Source organism: Nymphalis io, chromosome Z (genome assembly GCF_905147045.1).
Source record: "Nymphalis io chromosome Z, ilAglIoxx1.1, whole genome shotgun sequence".
Classification (NCBI taxonomy): Eukaryota; Metazoa; Arthropoda; class Insecta; order Lepidoptera; family Nymphalidae; genus Nymphalis; species Nymphalis io.
This window is the reverse complement of record NC_065918.1, coordinates 8,818,821-8,844,080: the sequence shown is the minus strand read 5'-3', so window position 1 is coordinate 8,844,080 and position 25,260 is coordinate 8,818,821. Positions and strand designations below refer to the sequence as shown.

Below are 25,260 nucleotides of genomic sequence, written 5' to 3'. Positions count from 1 at the left end.
TTTTTATGTCTTGTGTTAGCCAAGGTGCTGGAATGTTTTTAAGCATAATCAATCGTATTGGAGCGTGAAAGTCAAACAAGTCAGAAAGAAATTTAATTAAATTATGTAATTGGACTATGTTATCTAATAAGGGAGTATTGAAAAAAAGATCTATACTTAAACAAAAATATTCTGTATATTGTAAATACAGATAAGGAACTCACTTGGACAATATCAATGCAGTAGAAAGAGGAGTGCTTGAAAACTACTGCTCTAGGCTTAAAGAGAGTGTACTTTTATTGTAGACTTTTATTTTGTCATTTTAGTTGTTACGATGTTAGCAAATATAATATTAAGCTAATGTTTTTCCTTTTTCATCTGGCAGCTGATTTCCAGCAAAGCAGTATTGGAACTGGGTCGACTCGGTTCTACAATCACACGTTTTTTTCTAACATGATATGAAGAGTTGGCCCCGGAGTAGGTCTTTTAAAAGATTTCAACTGCTTTTTTTTTTTTTTTTTATAGAAAAGGAAGGCGGACGAGCATATGGGCCACCTGATGGTAAGTGGTCACCAACGCTCTTAGACATTGGCATTGTAAGAAATGTCAACCATCGCTTACATATCCAATGCGCCACCAACCTTGGGAACTAAGATTTTATGTCCCTTGTGCCTGTAATTACACTGGCTCACTCACCCTTCAAACCGGAACACAACAATATCAAGTATTGCTGTTTTGCGGTAGAATATCTGATGAGTGGGTGGTACCTACCCAGACGAGCTTGCACAAAGCCCTACCACCAGTAAAAACATAGTAATAATAATTAGTAAATTTAATTTACCTACCAATCTAAGAAAATTTAATCCAATGTTCGCTTTGTCCATGAACTAACCAAAATTATAATGTTCATCGACAAAATAATACTTGTCTTACAAGTTATATGAAATAACATTACAATATAAATTATTGTGTTTCCAATACATTTTGTTGCTGGCTTGCATAACAATATTTAAATATTAATATCCTTGACATAATAATGTAGACAATGCAAGCTGTCAAAACTGACCCAACATAAACTTCTGTTTTAAATTTAAAGGTGTAAAATCTTAAAAAATATATAAATTATTAATGTGACCTATAAATATACGCATACAAGTACATTATAAAGAAATAAGATAATTTTAAGAAAACATAAAAGTGCTGTTTTAATTATCGGAAGTAAATTATATATTGTAATAATTATCCAAACATTGTTATAATCGAACAAGATAAATATATATTAAACACTTCCTATTCAGTTATATATTCGAAAAATATTAAACAATTTAACAATACATGATGGTGGACAACAAATCCCTGGATTTAAAAGACCAAAACTATTGCGAAATCATGTCAGAAGACGAAAACAATCAAAAAGTATCTTTGGAAAATATTAGAGAAGTAGAGTTATCGATCATTTATGTAAGAAAAAAAATGTTAAAAATTATCGGCGATTTTAATACTACACCTAACATACATTTCAAGCAAAGAAAAAAATTGTATAAATATAATAAATTTAAAGTATTTAGATGCACGAAACAGCAAATAAAGTCTTATACTAATAAGGACGCTTGTATACATTACAAATCATCATGTCGAAATTATAAGAAAATGAACAGTATGCCAATTTTAAATAACCTACAAAATGAACACAGCACAAGTTCTAGTGCAAAAAGTTGGAACAATTTTTTATCGTCAAATCCACGTAATTTCAATTCTAATTTTATAGTTAATACCTTAATTACATCGCAGTATCAAAATTCAGAAGGTCCTTGTTTAAATAATTATTTATTCATAAGACCTTGCTGGAAAGTATATCGCTGCCAACTCAATACTAAAGAAGAAACCTGTTGCTGTTCATGTAATTCTGATGCTATGTTCGAAGTAATGAAAAGTCTGTACGACTGCTATAAAAAGAAAAATTGTGACAATTGTAACTGTATTCTGTGTGGACATTTACCAAGAGAAGAACGACGTCTAGGGGAATTACGAAAAAAAGGAGAACTATCGCTCGGCGCGATTTCTGAATTTATGCAACAAGGTTACATAAAAAAATTACCACCGGAAAAAGTAGAGAAATTAAATGCAGAGGGCCTTTTGACGCCGTTGAAAGGAAAAAATTTAGATAAAAAGGAAGAAATATTAAGAGGATTAGCAATGAATGGCATCCCTTTGCCAAAGGGTAAAACAGCATCTGATATAAAGTTAATAGATAAAATTAGAAGGGATATTGGTCTTCCACCTGAACCGAAATCTCCATCGGCCAAAAAGAAATATGAAAAAGCTGTGGCTTCGGGTCTTATAACGCCTCTTTTCGGAAAGTCTCCATCTGAGAAGGAAAGAATTTTAAAAGGCCAGGCTGATTTAGGCTTAGCCCTACCGATAGGACAAACAACATCAGAAAAAAAATTGATAGCTAAGTTAAAAGGTTTGAAAGCCCCATCATCGAAATTATTACGAGACAAAACGCCTGCAGAAAAAGAAAAAGTTATTAAAGATCTCGCAATGAAAGGCATGCTTCCAGAAGGAAAAACTTCGTCTGAAAAAGATTTAATTGAAAAAGTTCGTACTGAAGTTGGCCTTCTACCTGCACCTAAAACTTCATTGGACAGAAAGAAATATGAAAAAGCTATAGCTTCAGATCTTACAAAACCTCTCGTAGGGAAAACTGCATCTGAAAAAGAAAAAAAATTAAGAGAGCAAGCCAAAATATTCTTACCAGAAGGTCGAACTCCATCTGAAAAAACTTTAATTCCTAAAGTAAAAGAAGAATACACACCAGATAGAATTAAAAGGGCAAAAACAGGCAAGATTACACCTTTGGCTGGAAAAACGCCAGAACAAAAAGAAAGTATATTAAGAGAATTAATAATGCATAAAATTCCTCTTCCTGAAGATAAAACACCCTCCGAAATACAAATTTTTAAAAAAGTTCGTAAAGACCTCGGTTTGCCACCAGAACCGAAGTTAAAACATGAAAAAGCTAAGTATAATGAAGGTATTACTGCCGGTTTAATTACTCCTCTAGAAGGTAAAACTCAATCTCAAAAAGAAAAAATACTTCAAGCACAAGCTGACATGGGAATTCAACTATCGGAGGGCCGAACTGCCTCTGAAAAATCTCTTATAAAACGAATAAAAAAAAAATCATTACCTCCAGAAAAACGGAAAAAACTCGATGAAAAAACTTTAAAAGTTTTAAAAGAAGGTAAAGGACCAAGTGACGAATGCATATGTGGAGTAATAGCATCTGAATTAGCATATGCAACACCATCACAAAAAGAAAAAAAAATAAGAGAACTTGCAATGCAGGGTCCATTACCAGAAGCTAAAACAGCCTCAGAAAAAAAATTATATGAGAAGGTACAAGCTGATCTAAAATTACCTTCTGTACCAACAACACCGTCTTTAAAAGAAAAATATCCGAGAGCCCAAGATGCTGGCGTTATAATGCCATTAGAAGGTAAAACTAAATCACAAAAGGCGAAAATTTTAGTGAAACAAGCAGAAATGGGTATACCTCTGTCCGAGGGACGCACACCTTCAGAAAAAGCTTTAGTTAATAAAGTTCGTGCAACCGTGAAACCAATAACCGGCAAAACTCCAGAGGAACAAAAGAAAATTCTAAGAAATATAGTTAAGGCAGGACTGCCTTTGCCAGAAGGCACAACGCCTTCCGAAAAACAAATTATTAAGCACGTAAAAAATGACTTAGGTATCCCGACAGTTATCCCTTCAGAACAATTCCTTAAGGCTAAAGCTGCACCGTTAGAAGGTAAAACAAAAGCTCAAAAAGAAAAAAAGTTGAGAGATAGAATTGCTACAGGCTTACCTCTTCCTGAAGGCGTGACACCATCCGATAAAGAGTTAATTAAACAAGTTAAAGAATCCACGGGCTATAAAACACCAAAATACCCATCGAAAATTATTAAAAAAAAATCAGTTGGACTCCTAACACCCTTAGAAGGTAAAAAAACGTCTGAAAAAACTATTATTGACAAAATGAAAGAAGAAGTAAAGTTTACACCTGAAAAAAAGCCATTGTCTGCTAAACTGAGGGGGGCAAAAGCGGGAGGATTATTGACACCACTAGATGGTAAAACAGCTGCACAAAAAGAAAAAATTTTAAGGGGATTGGCGAAAGCTGGGATCCCACTACCTGAAGGAAAAACAAAATCAGAGAAAAACATTATTGAAAAGGTACGAGAAGATGTTGGTTTACCACCGGAACCAAAAGCGTTATCGTTAAAAGAAAAAATTAAACAAGCTCAAATAGATGGTATTGTAACGCCTTTAGAAGGGAAGACACCTGCTGAAAAAGAAAAAATACTAATAAAAATGCACGATGCAGGTATACCACTACCAAAGGGAAGAACAGCGTCAGAAAAATCGTTAGTTAAGAAAATCAAAGCCAGACCTCGAAGAGTGAAAGAAGCCTTATCTGAAAAATTAAGGAAAGCTAAAACTGCATCATTTTTAACACCATTAGAAGGTAAAACAACTGAACAAAAGGAACGTATTTTAAGGGGATTGGCGAAAACTGGAGTTCCATTACCCGAAGGGAAAACGAGTTCAGAGAAAAAAATAATTGAAAAGGTTCGAGAAGAGGTTGGTTTACCACCAGAACCAAAAACGCCATTGCTAAGAGAAAAAATGAAACAAGCCCAAATAGACGGCTTTATAATGCCTTTAGAAGGAAAGACGCCTGCTGAAAAAGAAAAAATACTACTGAAAATGCATGAAGCAGGTATACCACTTCCAAAAGGAAGGACAGCATCTGAAAAATCTTTAGTAAAAAAGGTAAAAGCTGGTGTTATAACTAGGCCCTATAGAGTATCATCTAAGAAATTGAGAGAAGCTAAAGCTTTAGGCTTATTAACCCCACTAGAAGGCAAAACCTCTGCCCAAAAAGAAAGAATTATAACAGGATTGGCTAAGGCTGGTTTACCTTTACCTGAAGGGAAAACAGCATCTGAAAAAGCATTAATAAATAAGGTTCATGAAAAAATAAAAAAAATAGACAAGAAATCAGCAAAAACTTTAAAAGAAGGAAAAGGCCCCAGTGATGAATGTATTTGCGATATGTTGACACCGATGACACCATCAAAAAAAACAATTTCAATGACAACACTTATTGGAAAAACACCAGAAGAAAAAGAAAGATACCTCAAAGACATAGCTTTGCAAGGAATCCCGCTTCCGGAAGCAAAAACTAAGTCAGATAAAAAACTTATCAATAAGATTCGCGCTGATATAGCGTTACCACCAGAGCCAACAACACCTTCCTTAAAGAAAAAATATTATAAAGCCTTGGATGCAGGATTAATAACGCCCTTACAAGGAAAGTCCGTAGGTCAAAAAGAAAAAATTCTGCGCAAACAGGCGGGAATGGGCCTGCCTCTACCGGAAGGTAGAACTCCTTCAGAAAAGGAACTTATAGCAAAAGTCAGAGCAACGACGCCTCCACTTTCAAAAGTTCATATACCATTAAAATCGGAAAAAATGCATAAGGCAAAAGCTGCCGGGATACTAACACCTTTACAAGGTAAATCACCCGAACAAAAAGAAAAAATTCTTAAAGGATTAGCTATGCATGGAATGCCTTTACCTGAACCTACAACAAGCTCAGAAAGAAATATTATTGATAGAGTGCGTGCTGAAGGCGGTCTTCCTCCAGAGCCAAAAACACGACAAGAGAGACAGAAAACTACTAGAGCTATCGCTGATGGAATAAAAACTCCCTTACAAGAAAAATCACAGTCACAAAAGGAAAAAATTCTGCGTGAGCAAGCAGAATTAGGTCTTCATCTACCTGAAGGTAGGACACCTTCAGAAAAGGAACTTAAAGCAAAAGTCAGAGCAACCACCCCACCCGTTATTAAAGTAAAGTCAGAAAAATTGCGTAAGGCAAAAGCTGCTGGACTTCTAACACCATTAGAAGGTAAATCACCGGAACAAAAAGAAAAATATTTGAAAGGATTGGCCATGCATGGAATTCCTTTACCAGAACCTAAAAGTAGCTCAGAAAGAAATATTATGAATAAAGTACGTGCTGAAGTCGGTCTCCCTCCAGAACCAAAAACGCGGCGAGAGAAGGAGAAGTATAACAGAGCTGTTGCTGCTGGAATAATTACTCCACTGCAAGGGAAAGCACCGTCACAAAAAGAAAAAATCATACGAGGTCAAGCTAAATTAGGTCTTCCATTACCTGAAGGCCGTACACCCTCAGAAAAATCACTTATTAGGAAAGTAAAAGAAACAACTCCAGTAGAACCTGAATTACCAACGATGCCTCCAGAAGAATTAGCAAAATTGGACAAGAAAACAGCGAAAAATATGAAAGATGGAAAAGGTCCTAGCGACGAATGTATTTGTCATATTTTATCACCTCATCGTTCGTCGCTTTCGAAAAAATCTACAAAAATATTTAAAATTCCCTCCGAAAAACTACGTAAAGTTAAAGAAGCTGGATTAGTAACACCTCTTGAGGGAAAATCTACGGCACAAAAGGAAAAAATTATTAAAGGGTTAGCCTTACAAGGTATTCCACTACCAAAACCAAAAACAGATTCCGAAAGAAAACTAATAGATAAAGTAAGAACTGATCTTGGGTTACCCCCAGAACCAAAAACTATTTCAGCAAAAAAAATTTATAATAAAGCATTAGCTGACGGTTTTATAACACCAATGCAAGGAAAATCACATGCACAAAAAGAAAAAATTTTACGTAAACAAGCTGAGTTAGGGTTACTTTTACCTGTAGGTCGAACGCCTTCTGAAAAAAGTCTCATAGCTAAAATTGAGAAAACGAGTCGACCACCTTCAGAAAAATTAAGTAAAGCCAGGGCTGCTGGCTTATTAACGCCTTTGGAGGGAAAAACTTTTGAACAAAAGGAAAAAAAACTTAAAAACTTAGCGGAAGCTGGTTTGCCAATACCAGAAGGAAAAACGCCTTCAGAAAGATCGTTAATTCGAAAAGTTGAGACTGAATATGGAAAACTTGCAAAAGCAAAAACAAAGTCTAAAAAAGTTGGGGAAGCAGTTGCGCGAAAGAAAGGTGGTATTACTCAAGAGTTCGAAGATATCATAAAAACAACAACGTGTGATAGAGGTTGTGGGTGTGATAAAAAGAAAATAAGATTTAAACATAGCTATGTAAAAATAAGAGTTACCTCTCCTGATATATCTTCTTTATGTCCCTGTCCAGAAGAGTGTGTACCTGGAGTAAAAGGTGGAGTATTTACTGATAATGAAGGTATAAAAGTAACAGTTGGAAGAGTTACAGGCGTACCTTCTTTTTCGTCAAGAAAATCATTTGATGGTGATCACATTTATTTCGAATCTAATAACACAACGTTATTGAAATATATATATATTGGTGACGACAACAGTGTTCACACTTACCCCTATCCAAAAAGTTATAAGAATACTAATATTACTTGTTCCAAATCTGAAACTGAAATAAATGTACAAAAGCGTTGTACGAAACAATGTTATCGTCGCAATTATAAAACATGTAGTTCATATAACAGTATAGATATTTTGAGAAATGTTTGTAAAAATAGTATCTCTGCCGAAATTATTCAATCTCTTGAAAAAAACTTTAAAAACTTCAATTCATCACAGGAGTGTTTCATAACGAATACTTCTAATAATACAAGTTTTGAATCAATGTATTTATTGAACAAATATTCGTCAGTAAGCTTGCTGACTTTACCTACCAGTATTAGTATAATATCGTTTTCTACAACGGTATCATCATCAAATTCGACTTTTTACAAGGACAAAATATCGTACACAAGCCTTAATTTATCTGAATGTCTACAAAGCATGAATGATTTCAATACTTCAGATGCCAGGTAACTATGGTTTTCTTTATTTGTGTTCGCTTTGGCATAGTGTTTTTTTAAAGGTTTTATTTAATACAAAAATAATTTTCACCTATTTTATATATATGTTTATTCAAAATTATTACTTCTATTTCCAGAGATAATTCATTTGAATGTAATGATTGTTATTCCAATACATGTTATTTGATGGAAACGAATTATTTGGATAAAAAGGAATCTGCTATAATTCATAAAAGTAATAGTCTTAATGTCCACGACTTCATTTGCGACATACTTTCGAAGAGACCGATAAATAACACGTCCTCTCTCGTCATTGTCATGTCAACCACCTCTGACGAACATACTTCAAAATATTCTCTAGATGATAGAGGACAATTGTCAACGATTGCCATAGATCTATTAGAAAACCACAATAATTGGAATTATAAGGCAAATAGTTTACATCGTGAGTTTAACATTCCTTAATAAATTAATTTATGTAAAAAGTATGACCAGAATTATTAACTCAGTTAATACCTGTATCTTAAAATTTACGTAAACGACCTATATCTATTCCATCCCTGCAATTATTACTTTACAATATTAACTAAAACTTTTTTCATTAACATGTTTTATTAGACTGTGAATTGTTATAGATTTTCATGAAAAACACAGAGGTTTTAAAATCACGAGTAAAGGAAAAATATGTGAAAACAACAATACATCAACAATGTTGGCTGAGAGCAATAAAAGAAATATGCAAAATAAAAAAGAAATATATGAAAGAAACTTACTTATTAATGAATTTGATGAACAAAATCATCAAACATTTACAAGAAATCAAAATCATTTTCGCATAATTAGTACAGATACAACCCAGGATAGGCCTTGTTGCTGTAAATCAAAAGAGGGTAGATTACATGTTTCTACTGATATAAGTAAAAAATAAATTAATAGTATAGTAACAGAATTAGTGAGTCTTATAATAATACATAAGGAAGGTGCTGCTTGAATAATCAAATCACATTTTAAAAATTGTATCGGTTCCTTTGTGAAGTAGAGGATCCTCGTGAATATCTTCTAATCATTTTTTTTATAAATTGCTTTAAGGTCTCAGTCATGAAAAACATAAATATTCACAAGAAAATAACAGAATACGACAACCACGGCTAACGTCGACACATTCAAACCTTGGAATGCCAACTCCAATTCGATTCTGTAAGATTCCTCCATGCAACGATCTTACAAAAAACATATATCCCTCTATACCAAATTGCGTATCTAAGAAGACTCCATCAAATAATGCCACTTCCGATACAATATTTAAAACATGCGATTGTAGCCCTGACAAGTTGATGAAGTTGTTCGAAAAAAGTAAAAAAGATGTGTTATCAAAAACTTGCAACAATCGTAGCGACGAAATGATTGGTAAATTTTTTATTAAATATATTTTGATTTTTTATATACTCTCATAAAAATATTTAAGAATTTGGAGAAATAGTTTATTTTTAGGAGAAGCAATTTAATTATTGTCAATTTTATATGTATTTCAGATGAAAAAAAACAAATTCCCAATGAGTACCATGGGCCCGAGTGTAACAAATGCAGATCAAATAAATTACGCGAAGCCGGATACGGAAAAAAAGTGAAAAATTTATGTCCGTGCGAACAACATAAAAATTTCATAGATCATTCATCAAATGATATCGCTGACAAGATCAACGACCAAAAGGGTACTTCCTCAAAATATCGCTGCAAATGTAAAGAGCAGAAACATTTCACTAAAAACATAATATGTGAATGTCCCGAACCCGAACCTGAAATCGATTTTATAGATTGGATTGATGAAAAACACGACAGAAAACTTAAATCCGATTTGACACAGACAATATCAGGTTTTAAAATAAACATACCTCGAAAAAAAACTGATTGGGAAAATTGGGAGTTGGAAATGAATTTTGAAGAGACTTTAAGGTACATCGCAGAAAATCTTGAGAATGAAAGTAAACAATATAATAGTGACATATGCTCCTGTAAAAGTGACTTAAAATTGCAATCAGAAAATGTGTCAATCGATTGTGAATGCCCACAAGACGCTTACACTCCAGAAGCTCAAGAAGAAAAGATATTTGAAGAACCATTTACGGGTATTAAATTTCATATTAGTGGCAAAGGATCCGGGTCCAAAGGTCTTAATGGAATTTTATGTTTTTAGTTGTTGAAAAGCTTATCCAAACCAATTCCTATTTAGGAACATACAGAGTTATGACAACTCAAATAATTTATTTTAATGTGTTACATATTTCATTAAAATATTTTTTTATATATATATTAGAAGATATTGTCTTATTTTTTAAATTCCTATTTGTTTAATAAGTGTATACTATGCAAGAAATTCTTACCTTTTATAAATTGTGATAATAAAAGGATTCTCATTCTCTAGTCACAAGTTTCTGCATTATGGTGAGTACCTCTAGTACTTCAACACTCCATATTCTGTATAGAAACAATATTAAATTATGGTATTTGAAGTATAAAATTTATATAGGTACGTTATAATCTCTTGACTGCCTCGTTGGTCTAGTGGCTTGATGTAAGGCTGCAGACCCGGAGGTTCAAATCGCAGGTCGGACCAATAAAAAGTTATTGTGTTTTTCTGTCAGAAAATCCTCAGTAGCAGCCCAGACTCCGGGCTGCAACTGAGGATTTTCTAGCACTCCCGTGTCTAGGAAAGCACGTAAAGCCATTGGTCCTGCGCCTGAACTCTTTTCAAGTCGGATTGCTGTCCCATCGGATTAAGAGAGTTAGGGAATAGTGAGTGCATCTGTGTTTGCGCACACACTTGTGCACTATATCTTCTGCGCAGTTGGCTAATCCCTCTTAAGATTGGCCGCCGTGGCCGAAATCGGTCTGGAGGACATTATTATTATTATTATAATCTCTCGGTTAGGTTAGTGTTATTTTATAATTTTATTGAATTATAATAACACTGAATATGCACCGTTCATAATTTTTTGACAGTTAACATCCCTTAAAATTATCTATAACAAACATAATCAGAAAAGGACATTGGTTACCTGACATCTCCTTTCTTCTTACGCAGGCGTTATTATATACACTATACATGTATGCGGTCGATCGCATGGTAGTTGTGTGCTGCAGCGCCATCTAGCGGCTAGTTAAAACAAAATAAGTAAAAAAACAGGTCAAATTATGTCATAATATATCAATCTTTAAAAAAATGATAGTATTGATTTGATTGATTGTGAGTATATGACTAATATATCTATTGTTAACCCTAGACACGAGTTATTTTAAGACTTAAGATTTTCAATCCTACATTTTGTGCAAGTCTGCACCTTAAATCTTCGTAATTCTTATTAACTTAAAATATCCATTAGCATTCGACGGTAATAAAAAGGTAAATGAAAAATCCTTAATGTGTCTACGACATTTTTTTATTTTTTTATATTCCAGGAAATAGACGAGTTTAGAGTTACAAAATTAAATTCCTAAACTAAAAGCCTATATAATTACTAAATAACAACGTAATACAGCAATAAATTACAAAATCCAATAAATATAAAATTATCACAAATTGTATGATTTATAAAACTTAATTTTATATAACCTTTACATTTAAAATTAAAATATTCTGTTCATACCCAATTAAAAAATAAAAGTAAAAAACTTAAAAAAGTAATTAAATATATGACTAGAAGTTTTATTTGTATATGGTTAAACAAAAATGATACCTTAAATCAAGTGGCCAGGCCATCAAATAAACTAGACAAATTCATGACGAAATATAAATATCATATATTATTTAAGGAAATGGGATAGTACTACTAGAAGTTACTACTGTATTATGTGCGATTGCAAACATACATAATATAATGAGAGTATGTGAAATCGCTTAATTTTTCATTTATTCATCTTGAGCCTCATATGGCCAGAGAGTAGCCTCTACTTCAAGATCATCTGTATCAGCAGGGCTGTCTTCTGTAGGGCTGTCTTCCCCAGGACTGTCTTCTTCAGGGCTGTCTTCAGGACTCTCAGTAAGACTCTCTGGTTCTCCATCAAGATTTGTTGGTGGAGAGTCATCAATAGTAGTAGTTGTTGTTGTAGTAGTAGTAGTTGGAATTTCTTCTACTTCATCAACATCATGAGACTCCTCCGATTCCTCTGGATCATCATTGCCTGTGACAATGAAAACTACAAAATTCATTAGTATTTGTGTTATAAATCATATATTGTTTTATGTAATAAATTCCCTTGAATTCAATGTAAAGAATATGATCACAAAAAAACATTTTTAAAATGAATGTTAAATATAAATATAATTGAAATTAATACACTGGAAAAGAAATTTAAATGAAATATATTATTTATTAGGTTTATTTTACGGTAATGTAAATAAGGATAGCTGTTACTCCCCCCCCCCCTTCTCAAGTTTTGGTCCATTATGCTATTTACAATTAGTAAAGGACACTACAATTAATAGAGTAGACAAATACCATCATCATCGGTTTCAGCCTCTTCCATTGGCTCTGGATTTGGTTTTTCAATAGGAATATGTTTCATATACTTCTTGGCTACAGAGTTCAGCTGTCAAAAATAAAATTTGATTAAAAATTGTATAACCAGTATAATTGGTAGGTAGGTTCATGACAATCAATAAGTAAGAGTAACTCTTCTATATTGAATAAAGATTTTTGACTTTGAATATAAATTGGGTTTTGTGATATTTTCTTTATATACATACTAGCTAATGGTCCCGGCTTCACACGGGTACATAAGTAGAAAAATGTTTTATCCTATCGATAGGATTTGCGAATCTGATAATCCACTCTTAGTAAACGTCTACATCAGGGAAGGAGTAGTGGTGACAAATTTTGTTAAAATTGGGCATATATATATAATTTAGGAGATCACATTATGAGTGATATTTGGATAATGATATGATAATTTTTTATATTTATATTAAGTGGATGATTAGAGTTCATAATTTCCTCAAGGCTATAAAAACTAGTATGATGATGGATGTGCTGCTTTTTATGCTAGCTAGACCAATGAAGCAATCAAAGTATATGGCATTTATATTTTTATACATTGGTATAAAAACATATATATTGGTATAATACTGGTGGTAGAGCTTTGTGCAAGCTCGTCTGGGTAGGTATCACCCACTCATCAGATATTCTACCGCAAAACAGCAATACTTGATATTGTTGTGTTCCGGTTTGAAGGGTGAGTGAGCCAGTGTAATTACAGGGACAAGGGACATAAAATCTTAGTTCCCAAGGCTTGTGGCGCATTGGCTATAAGCGATGGTTGACATTTGTTACAATGCCAATGTCTAAGGGCGTTTGGTGACCACTTACCATCAGGTGGCTCATATGCTCGTCCACCTTCCCACTCTATTAAAAAAAAAATTTAGGGACAGCCTAAGAAATTAAACTTAAAAAAAATTACAATTGCATTTAGACATTTTTGCCCATTGGTTATTAAGTAAAAAATTCGGACATTTTCAAATATGAATCCATATTGTGTAGGTGTTTTAAAAAGCAGCTTTCTAGACAATAATAATCTCTTGAGAATGAAGCAATCCCCTACAGGTTCATAATAATTTTTTATTATTAATTGATGAACATGAAGTAATTGATTTAAAAAAATCTATTGAATTTCTAGCTCCGGTTGTTAAAAGGTTTAATAATGTGTTTCTTTTTGAACCAGCGGCAGATTTTTGACAATCAATAGGAAAGTATAGTGTGCTTATACATTTCGATTTTGAATTATAATTTAATATATAAATATCATTGAGAAGTGTGTACTTTCATTCTGTACAACTATACAACTCCTTATATACTTATTAAAACATACATATTTTTTTCAATACAGGTATATTTTGAAATTGATAATATAAAAGCAATTGAGTTCTGTATCAGCGTTAACTATTAGTTGTTGTAAGTATTTGATGTATTTTATATCCAAACCACTCAAAACGCCCTTCAATAAAATCAATAATGCAATGTCTGGTCAATTTTTTGTCTAAATTTACGTTATTCTGCTTTTTATTTAATTTTAGGGAAGGATAATACAATCGTTCATGTATGCTTCTTGTATTAAATAAATAGAACAAATATTACTTACTTTAAAAACAGAAAGGATTTGGACGATACATTTGGATTAAACCTGTTTAATATTAATCATTTATTGTTCTTCCAAATATTAATAATATTAGTACTTTTGACTAATAATTAAACATAAGCTATGATACGTACCCAACGTTGATTTGCTTGCTCCATTCTTGTTAATTCAGCATCTTCGTCATAGGGTCTATCGGAGTTAAACCAATCAGGGCAGATCATGTGAGGGTATATTATGGGAAATGGAATATTCATGTTGCCAAAGATATCGCTCTTAGTAACAATTGAATAAAATTTAGAGGACACAAAACGTTTTATGATCGCTGTACCTACCAGACCTATTCGAGACCCAGACGAAGTTATTGATTATTTTGAATTTTGACCTGAGCTTATTTTTTATTTCACATTATGGCAAAGGCCGCATGTAAACGGACGGTAGTTGCAAAATAATGTTTGCACAACAATTACACAAAAATGTATTTTATTAGGTAATGCTAATAAGGTGTTATTTTTTATAATAAATTAATTAGGCAATTAAACAGTAGCAATTAAGAACTTGTAAGGTGCGAACAATATTATTTTTAAGTTAGCGCTACACGTAAAATAAAATATGAACAGTTTCTGCTTTCTGTCGAGAAAGAGTATCAAAAATATAAGCATTGCGAGAACACAAGACACAATTCGAATGAATAGTTATCTTTAAATATGTTAAAACAAATTATTAAATTATAAAAATAAATTACTTTCATTAAATTAAGATGTACCATTTATTTTTAAGGTCCGTTTATATCAACCAACTTACCAAGCTAAATGATTTTCGAATATTTTTTTGCAATATCTATTTTGTATTTTAGAATTTTACATAAAAGTGTTACTAAAAATTAAATATATCCAGTAATTTTTTAAGCTAAATATATTTTACGCAATTAGAAATTTCAAAGTTGAAGCAATCATTCTTTACGAGTTAAATATCTTGTCTATGTAAAAGAACCTAATATTTTTCCCATATACTGGCAATGTTTGCAATATATCTAAACTTATTTTATGAAAGAAAACACGGATGATATGGGATAATAATAATTTTTTCGCGGTATCCCCATCATTATACTTATACTTTAATAGCTAGCGCCTTGTTCGGACGAACGTTTTGCATATAATTTTCTATATTTTGTACTTTACTTTCAAGCTGTGGTAAGTAAGATTTTAGTCCAAAATTTGAGTTAAATGTATTTGTTTGGTCAATTTCTTTAAATATAGTTAAAACATTAAGATTAATCGTTACATGGCACGTGTAATATTAGACACCATAACACGATTTACACGTTTACAATCTTCATTATCATCTTACAGTGTTTAAATTTAATTATAGTTTACTTTCTGTGTATTGAAATCATCAATTAGCTGTAATTTATATACTTTAAGGTGTATAACACTAAACTACCTAACGGCATTTTAAAATTTCATTGCGCTTGTCGACATTTTAATGGAGATTTGTACTTATATAGTGTGAATGTAAATATTTATTAATATTAAAAAATTATAGGTAGTTTGATTATATAAAAAATATTTTTTAAGTTTTCTATAAATATATCTGACGCTAAAAGCATAACAAGGATACAATTATTGATTTTTTTTTTGTAGGAATGATGATATATACATACCTAATGACATAAATTGAATAATATCTTTATAGACCAGCTACACATATATAAAAGTATGTTATAAAACTACTTATATTAATTGATGAAATGATTTGAAAAACAAGTATTTTATTTTTACATAAAAAATAGTAAGTTAATAATTGGTTAAGATATTTTCGGTCTGACAGCTACATGTTGCACATTAAATGTAAAAATGCAATTATAAAAGTTTACAGCATGTATGTTATTAGTGCTTAAGTTAAATTGTTTTAAATTAATTTCGCAATGATACTTTTTTGATAAAGTTAACATTATCAAATTGCCACTCTAAATAAATGAGAACATGCAGAGGAGACAACATAACTTGAATTAAAACAAATATGTTTAATTGAGCTCTTCATTTAAAAAAAACATGAAATATTCATAGTCCTTAAACTTATATTGTGATGCTGCCTAATGAAACCATGCAGGCAAAAATAAAATTGATATAAATAATACACAACAGGCAAGGCAACGGACCACACATCTGAGGATACAAATATAATATTAAAAAAGTAAACAGAGTAAAGGATATAATAAAATAAAGTTATCCCTGTCATAGATCATGTCAAACAATGGAAGCCGTAAAAGAGCAGCACCAACCTCTGGGCGTCCATATAAAGTTCGAAAACCACGTAAACACCAATCTGAAGATGAAGACAGTAATGATTCTTTAATGTCAGATCAAGTACAAGAACTACAAAGAGAACCTTCACCTTTACCAGATGAACCAACTGAAAAGTTACCAGAAGTAACAAAAAAATAGATTTTTTGTGTTAATTATATGAAATATTGACGAATAATTGCTTAAAATAATTTGAAATATTTAAATTTCAGGAGCTCTTAAAGACTTTTTATAAGAATCCAGGAATTCTTATGATAGCTGGTCTAGTTTCGTGGGATTTAGTTGCAAAGAGGGACAACAACCCATCAAAAAAGACTCATCCTAATCTATATACATTCCATAAGTTTACAGATCGTAAGGTTAGAAATTTGTTCAGCTTATTTATACTGATTTTAGTAAATTATATATTTTACTATAAATACATATATTAATGACTTTTACAGTACAGACTGATAGTTAGTGGATGCAGTGCTGGTCATTCAATTCTTGTGTCTGAAGAAGGAGAAGCATATACTTTTGGTAAGCATTATTTACTAAATTGTATATTTAATGTTTAAATCGTCGTTATGTATGGAGTTTAATAGATGATACATTTTAGGTCGCAATACTTGTGGGCAACTTGGATTTGGTGACACCACAACTAGAAATATTCCAGAGGCAGTGCCTACTCTCAAAGGCTTCAATATAATTCAAGCTGCGGCTGGCAGGAACCACAGCTTGTTTGTGACAGGTAAACATGACTTAAATATCTTTGCAGTATATTAAATATCTGTAATATTAGATCCTTACATATGAAATTGGCGTTTTGTACGGGAGGAAAAGTCAATTTTTTTTTTTGTAAAATATATTTAATTAATCAAAGTATGCACCATTGTTATCTATGCACTTTTGCCATCTCATAGGTAGTTCATTGATCCTTTTACTAAAAAAACCATGGGGCTAGAATCAATAAACTCTTTGACGGCGGTTTGGACTGCCGCATCGGAATTAAATTTTTTTCCTTGTAAGAAGTTGTCCCAATTCCGGAAAAAAGGAGCAAAGTCCGGGGGAGTAAGGTGGATGTTGCAGACATTCCAATTGTAGCTCATCTAACTTAGTGGTTGTTTGTTGTGCAGTGTGTGGTCTTGCGTTGTCGTGAAGCAATAGTGGCCTAGAGCGATTGACCAATCTCGGTTGTTTAGCAGCTAGTTCTTCCTTCATGGTTTGCAGTTGCTGACATTAGATATCTGCCGTAATCGTTTGGCCAGATTTTAGGAAGCTATAGTGAACCACACCGGCGCTAGTCCACCAAACACTCACAAGTAACTTTTTCTGAGTCAATTTTCGTTTAGGGCAGGGATTTGGCAGGGTTTCCAGGGTTCAGCCATTGCAACGAGCGCTTCCGATTATCGTACAGTATCAGTATCAGTACAGTATCAGTACTTTTCATCACAAGTAATGATTTGATTTAAAATCCCTTCATTATTGTGTCAGTTGAGCAAAGTAACTCAGCAGTCGACGCGTGTTTGCAAGTTCGATTCACTCAATTCATTAGGTACCCATCGTTCAAGTTTTTTTACTTTCCCGATTTGCTTCAATTGGATTAATACAGTTTTATCACTTACCCCGAAGCCTGCAGCTATCTCTGAAGTGCTTTGTGATGGATCCGCTTCCACAATAGCCTTTAATTCTTCATTTTCCACTTTGGTCTCCGGCCGTCCACGGTGTTGGTTCTGAAGGTCGAAATTTCCAGAACGAAAACGTTAAAACCAAAAACGTACCGTGCTTTCTTTTGCGACACCAGCGCCGTACATATTAATCCTTCGAGCTGTTTCTGCAGCACTGGTGCCACGGTAGAACTTGTACTCTAAATATACCGATATTTCATGTTTTCTATTGTGCGGTAATAAGCGACGCCAAAGAAAAAAATAATGAGAAAAAAACAAATGAATGGCTGTTTTCAAAACTCAAATGTACCAGCTATATGAATTTATAAATTTGAATTTAGAATTCTTAACCAAAGAGGAGATATTTCAGATCAAAGTGGTCAGTACGACAAAACGCTAATTTCATATGTAAGGACCTAATATTTGATACCAGAAAATAATAATTTTCAAAAATTTGAACTGAAATAAATATGTGCACCAACATATATTTATTTTATGAGTCTTAAAGAAAATATACTTGCTACATCAATTTATTATAAATAAGTGATCTTTGCATAAACAATTAAGTCTTAAGTTAACTTTAACACATAATAGAAGTGACAATAACAATGATTGAATGAATCAATTCCATTTTCATTTCAAAGACAGTATCCAAATTTTTTTAAATAGATTTTTTTTTAACTGGATATGAATACTATTCTGAACAAAGAGAAGCTCACATATAATTATTTGCAGCTAAAATAGTATATAAATTATCACGGAAGACACTTTTTGCATAAGCTTAATAAATTTTGCTCATACTACAAATACCTGTGAACAATGTAATGTATAGCTTAGATTATTTATGTTAAACACCTGTACTAAAGGTGTTGTCTGCGTGAGGAGTAAACACACATTCATTAATTGACACCATGTTTTAATTCTAGTTGTATGAAATAAACATAACAATAATGAAGTGTAATGAAACAAGCAATTTTTAAAAATATTTATTTAATATTAATACTTCATGTATCTAAATTCCAAGACGTTGGCTTGATAAATGATGATTCATACAACAATAAAAGTTCATCCACTATTTAATCGTCTCACTTCTGAGCTATATATATATTTTTAAATGCTATATCAAATTGTTATAAATAGGAATCTAAAGACCAATTTCCCATATTCCTAATGTTCAAAAATGAGAAATTTTCTTTAAATGATTACTCTCAATTTCACTTTTAAGCGTAATTAGTAATGTAACTGTCTTTTACTTATAAGAAGAAGCCTAAACCTATATAAAATCTAATCACAAACAGCGAACTAACATACAGACTTGTGTCATACATGCCTGTGTAAGCCCCTAAGGGAGATTAATTTTAAAGCCTTTTTTATTGCTCACCTATGATCCAGAAGAATTATTTTTTTGCAAAATTACATTCTGTTAGAACCACTGATTCAGGCTATGTGTTGTATGCCAGTCAGTCATTTAAAAAAATGATTAAGTTTATTACCATTATTGCAATTTTCAAGATGGCTACTTTAATGCTATACTGGTGGTAGGGCTTTGTACAAGCTCGTCTGGGTAGGTACCACCCACTCATCAGATATTCTACCGCAAAACAGCAATACTTGATATTGTTGTGTTCCGGTTTGAAGGGTGAGTGAGCCAGTGTAATTACAGGCACAAGGGACATAAAATCTTAGTTCCCAAGGTTGGTGGCGCATTGGCTATAAGCGATGGTTGACATTTCTTACAATGCCAATGTCTAAGGGCGTTTGGTGACCACTTACCATCAGGTGGCCCATATGCTCGTCCACCTTCCTATTCTATAAAAAAAAATGCTTTACTAGTGACGAAAACTTGAGCTTACTAACATAATGCAAATTGAAAAGTAGTTTAAGAGGAATTTTTTTGAGCAACTTTGCTTTTGGTTATGAGAGTTTTATAGTTTTCTTATGTTTGCTCTTCTCTCCATTCTGAAATTTGGAACACGAAAATTAGTTTAGTTTCTGATATCAGAATGTTCCGAAAACGGTGGTTCACAAGTTAGTAATTAAATTATTTAAACTAAATATTAATAAGAAATTATTGAATGCATGTACTACAAATTAAATATAAAGTTATAACAAGTTATGGTTAAGTGTTTAGCGATAAATAGGTAATTAAATCTAATAATGAACATAAATATCAAATAATTTGTTTAATTAATTATGAGTGATAAATATTTTAACACATAATCCAAATTATGTGTAAGTTATACACATACTAAAAATGTTATTGGTGGTAATATAAGTATCTTGTAATGTGCAGTATATCCCCTTAGATACGGGCACTGTATATGCTTGCGGAGACAACAAAAGTGGTCAGTGTGGTCTAGGGAACACCACACCTCAGATACTCAAGCCCACACGCATCAGATACATGTAAGCTAATATAACTGTTATTCCATTACATAACATGCATCACCTGTTGATATTGTTCAATTTATGTTTTATTAAGCTATTTAAAATAGATAAAGAAATGATGAAAAAATACTAATGTTCGCCTAGTGATCTTACACATAATCGTTATGGCAAACTAGAGGAAAATATGTATGAATTTGCATGTTTCGAATATAGATCTAAACAATGCAGTAACAGATTGTTAATATTCCACTGCTGGGCTAAGGCCTCCTCTCCCTTTTGAGGAGAATGTTTGGAGTTTATTCCACCACGCTGCTCCAATGCGGGTTGGTAGAATACACATGTGACAGAATTTCCTCACGATGTTTTCCTTCACCGTCAAGCACGAGATAAATTATAAACACAAATTAAGTCCATGAAAACTCAGTGGTGCTTGCCCGGGCTTGAACCTACCATCATCGGTTAAGATTCACGTGTTCTAACCACTAGGCCATCTCGACTCATAGAACAAACAGGTGATAAAGGTTCTGAACTGTTTCTTCGTTATCTATTTATATACATATTGTCACTATTTTACAAAATGATCTTTTGCTTTATTTTTATTTTTTTTACTTAAAAGCGAACTGATGTAATTTTTCTCATAACAAATTAAAGTAACATTTAATTTTTTTCTGACTTGCCAAACCCATAGCAGTTTATAGAAATTAAATGGATATTCTATAGAAGTTCCTGAAAGTGACGAACATCTTCTACCAGTAATTGCTTTTTGAATATATGTAAGTTTAATTTTAGAGGGGCTCCCATTGTCAAGGTGGGATGTGGTGCTGAATTCTCCATGATATTGGATTGCAATGGAGCTTTGCATTCTTTTGGTCTTCCAGAGTATGGGCAATTAGGTACATATATATATTTAAGATTCGTAATTACATAATAAACATACTTCACTATTATAATTGTTATTGCTTTCGTTCGTTATCTCTATGATTAATTTTGCCTTGCTGACTTTCGTTATTTAGAAAAAAATATAATAATGTGCTTTGTTACATGAAGATAATAAAAACATACCAAATATTATGATACAGGTCACAACACCGACGGAAAATATTTCTTGACGTCCACCAAACTCTCCTATCATTTCGAAACTGTACCAAAACATATTGCATTCTTTTTCGAAAAGTCAAAAGACGGTCACGTGACGCCGATCAAAGATGTCGTCATTGTGGACTTCTCCTGTGGAAACAACCACACGGTAAGTTATATCCAATATGGTGCTGCTATAATTTTATGCTAAAACTTTGTTAAGCTGAGCATAACTTAAATTAGCTCCAATAAAAAAAAAAGATTTAAGTTTCTTTCGTTAAACTTAATATAAATAAACAACAATATTTTCATCAGAACGCATATTTATAATTTTAAAAAAATCATAATAATTTATTGTTAAATTTTATCCAGTTCTAGGGGTTCAAATCCCAAAAATAAAATCAAAGAAATAAATGTAATATTTTTTAAAGAAGAGAGACATGGTTGTACATGTTAGTTACATAGTCAACGTTGGTATGTCGTAGGTGGCAATAGATTCCTCGAAAAGGGCATTTAGTTGGGGCTTCGGTGGCTTCGGTCGGCTCGGTCACGCGGAGCAGAAGGACGAGAGCGTGCCCCGTCTCATCAAGTACTTCGACTCGCATGCTCGCGGGGTGCGCTCGGTGCACTGCGGAGCTACGTACAGCCTCGCTGTCAACGAACTAGGTTTGTACTTTTTGGCAAGATATATTCTGTAGCAGCAGGGAGTTGAGAGTAGAAAACGTTACATTCTCGTGTCTCGGCCGGCTGTAAATGTCTCGCATTAAATCTTTCATATATTATATTTTTAAAAATGTTCGCATTATGTAATTGAGTATTTGTAATTTACAGGTGCACTTTTCATGTTTGGACAAACTAAACGCACCGGCGAAGCCAATATGTACCCTAAGCCTGTGCAAGATCTCACAGGTATGTATCAATTTTACATTGTTAGGTATCATAGAATTATGCATATGAATGAATCAATACAATGATGAAATTATAACAGGCTGGAACATACGCAGTGTGGGAACAAGCAACACATCTATTGTTATAGCTGCTGATGATTCCTTGATTGCTTGGGGTGTTTCACCTACTTACGGAGAGTTGGTATGTAATTTAATAATTATATTTTTACTTTTACTCACAATTAGGTCAGCACACGAGCCAGAAGGTCCATTGATTTTAAAAGATTAAAGCTGGTGGTTTTCTTTCATGCACAATTTTAATTAAATGCTGCAATAATAAAAACTTCAGAATCCAGCTCAGCTATATTAATTTTTATTTGTTATCGTTCATGAAACTACAAAAGTTAAATATTTATTACATATATTTAATCAGGGGACTGGCGACATAAATAAATCGACAGCTAGACCCAAGGAAGTCAGTCGAATGGATGGACTGAACATTACCCAAGTTGCTATGGGTTATTCCCATACTCTGCTGTTGTGCGACAGCTCCACAGATGAAGTGAAATTGAAACTGGCTTCTATGCCTACCTTCGACCCTTAGGTAACTAATACCGCAAACCTAATCACTAGGGCTCTACTTGTACTTTCTGAAGTAAAAAATATAAAAACTAAGATAATCTTTGTGTTTGTCAATGACATACGCTATGCCAGTTGTATTCATTTTATTAAGGAAACATTTTACAAAATATTATTTTCCCAGTGTACAGTAAGTACACACTTTGAATTTAATTAAAATCATTCTGTAGATGGGAAAATAGAAACAATTTACTTTGGCAATATAAATCTTTTAAAATGAATGTTTAAGCAATTGTTTGTATAATTTCTATAATATTATTTAAGTCAATATACAATTTAATCTCATTTATATAGTTCAAGACTGTTATTTAAGTATTACATTAATCAATCGGGTAGAGAACTAGTGATGTTTGGTAACAGTTTTATTATTTTTGTAGTTATGTTAAGGAACAGTATAATTATTGAACAAGTAAAATTTACCAACTTATAAAATAATAGTATATTTTCAGTATTCTATTTAAAAACATTGACAACAAATATCTCAACTGTCATATTAGGTTGTTGCTTGGAATATCCCTTAAAATTGTAATAAAATTAAGAAATTGTATCAGTATTCAATCCCTTTTATCAATTTCTCGTTTGTAATCATATGATAAGTATATTTTATAATACTACATAATACAAGTTATAAAAGAAACTCTTACCTCATCACGAGCAGGCCTTGTTATTTGCTTTAAACTGTTACCGTAGTTGTCTCGATATGTTATCAAATCCAAATACCTCTACAAACTCATTCACTGCCTCACTATATTCTCAATTTTAATAGCACACGTGACCTCTATACATCACATGTGCAAATTATGATTAAGTTTACCTTAGATAATATGTTTTTATAGCAATTGCTTTAATTGATCTATGCAGATTATACTATTTTTAGGTTCTTTTAGACTATTATTTGTAAGGTCGGGGACAATATCGTAAGAATAAATTTTCAGTTAACATTTTAAAACATTTTACTTTATGACAATTCTTGTTTCATAATTCTGTCTGAAAAAAGTCTGATTTCTGAACTACTTGTAACTTTTATGAATTTTGATATATAAAAATATAATTGTTTAATTATGATATTAGAGCCATTAAGATATCTCTATAACTTTTAGTAAAAACAGCTCACGAAGGATTTAGTTCATATTATGTACCAATACTAGGTATAGTGGGTGGGTCTCGCTAGTATGATCCATGACATTCTTCGAATTATCATATGATAATAATATATGGAACACTTCTTACTTTATCTAAAATATAATGATTCGAATTTAGTTTTGTAGATCTCTAAAGTATATAACATTGAGATCATTTAGTACTTAAAGTTAGTTAACATATTCTATTGTCAAATGTCCCCGGCTAGCAAGGTCCACCTCTACTTGATATTTTAGTATACGACATTAGTAATAGTACTGTACACTTTAAAATCTTATGTATCTACTTACTTATAGACCTTTTCTACAAGTTTATGGTGAGATTTCTCAATTAAATTTAAGAGTTTTTATCAGTGTACTTAGTCATAATATTATTTAAAATTGTGTTTAAGAACTAGTATTAATGTATATCAAGTAAACTGCACTAGTGTGTAGTTAATAATCATTCCGTAACAAGTTACTGAAGTTCTTGTTAAAATAATATGCGATAGCGTTTTTAATGTTTAAATTGTTCAAAAGATTAAGGGTTAATACAAGTTTCAGAGCATAATGCAGTTGTAAAATGTATAAAGTAGTTAAACGCACAAATTATAATATGCACAATGTCACTACAACGAGATGAATAGTGCTGTGTGCTGTTATATTTGAATGTTTGTTAATTACTTGGGCACAGAGGAAGTTTAAAATGAACTTCTCTGCGTCTGCCTATAAGCTATCAACGAAAAGGTTTAAATCTTGGATACACCTATACATAATTATATCTTAGCATAGTTATTATTTTTCTTTTAAATATAACAGTATCAATTTTTTAATTAAATTTAAACACACTGAAAACTTTTGTAACATTGGGTACGTTTACAAAAGTTTCAAGTGTGGATGCAATTTTTAAAAATATGTTTGTGTATGACGCCGGAACTATTTCACTTAAACAGTTCATAAAATAACTCTAATCTTAGTTTTACAAAATGTTGATGACCATGGATGTTACTTGACACATTATGAGTTTAATATAAAATTAAATAAAACAATATTGTTAATCAATCTCAATTTTTTTTTAATTGATATCATTAATTCTTGCCACAACACATTATACTAATTACATACTTTTAAATAAATTGAATGTTTCAATTAAAATTGTCTTTTGATTTAAATTGAATTACTTCTTGTAGGACGCAAATTGATTA

At 32.1% G+C, this 25,260-nt stretch overlaps 3 protein-coding genes across 3 annotated transcripts; 2 read left to right on the top strand and 1 right to left on the bottom strand.

Annotated features, from left to right (window-relative positions):
- The first annotated feature begins 1,149 nt into the window (after positions 1-1,149).
- On the top strand, positions 1,150-10,184 carry LOC126780647 (uncharacterized). Its single transcript, XM_050505269.1, has 5 exons — positions 1,150-7,877; positions 8,006-8,313; positions 8,504-8,758; positions 8,958-9,275; positions 9,401-10,184. Exons 1-5 carry the CDS (start codon positions 1,315-1,317, stop codon positions 10,060-10,062), a joined length of 8,106 nt encoding a protein of 2,701 aa, XP_050361226.1. The 5' UTR covers positions 1,150-1,314; the 3' UTR covers positions 10,063-10,184.
- A 1,179-nt stretch (positions 10,185-11,363) lies between these two features.
- Positions 11,364-14,384, bottom strand: LOC126780757 (anaphase-promoting complex subunit 15-like). Its single transcript, XM_050505430.1, has 3 exons — positions 14,132-14,384; positions 12,365-12,455; positions 11,364-12,062 (listed from the first exon to the last, which is right to left on the bottom strand). The coding sequence occupies exons 1-3, from the start codon at positions 14,249-14,251 to the stop codon at positions 11,776-11,778; spliced, it is 498 nt and encodes a 165-aa protein (XP_050361387.1). The 5' UTR covers positions 14,252-14,384; the 3' UTR covers positions 11,364-11,775.
- Positions 14,385-15,051: 667 nt separating this feature from the next.
- LOC126780729 (protein RCC2 homolog) lies at positions 15,052-25,148 on the top strand. The gene is made up of 12 exons (XM_050505390.1): positions 15,052-15,187; positions 16,238-16,426; positions 16,513-16,659; positions 16,744-16,819; positions 16,899-17,030; positions 20,253-20,352; positions 21,124-21,227; positions 21,414-21,580; positions 21,897-22,077; positions 22,243-22,320; positions 22,400-22,500; positions 22,732-25,148. Exons 2-12 carry the CDS (start codon positions 16,241-16,243, stop codon positions 22,900-22,902), a joined length of 1,443 nt encoding a protein of 480 aa, XP_050361347.1. The 5' UTR covers positions 15,052-15,187; positions 16,238-16,240; the 3' UTR covers positions 22,903-25,148.
- Positions 25,149-25,260: the final 112 nt, after the last annotated feature.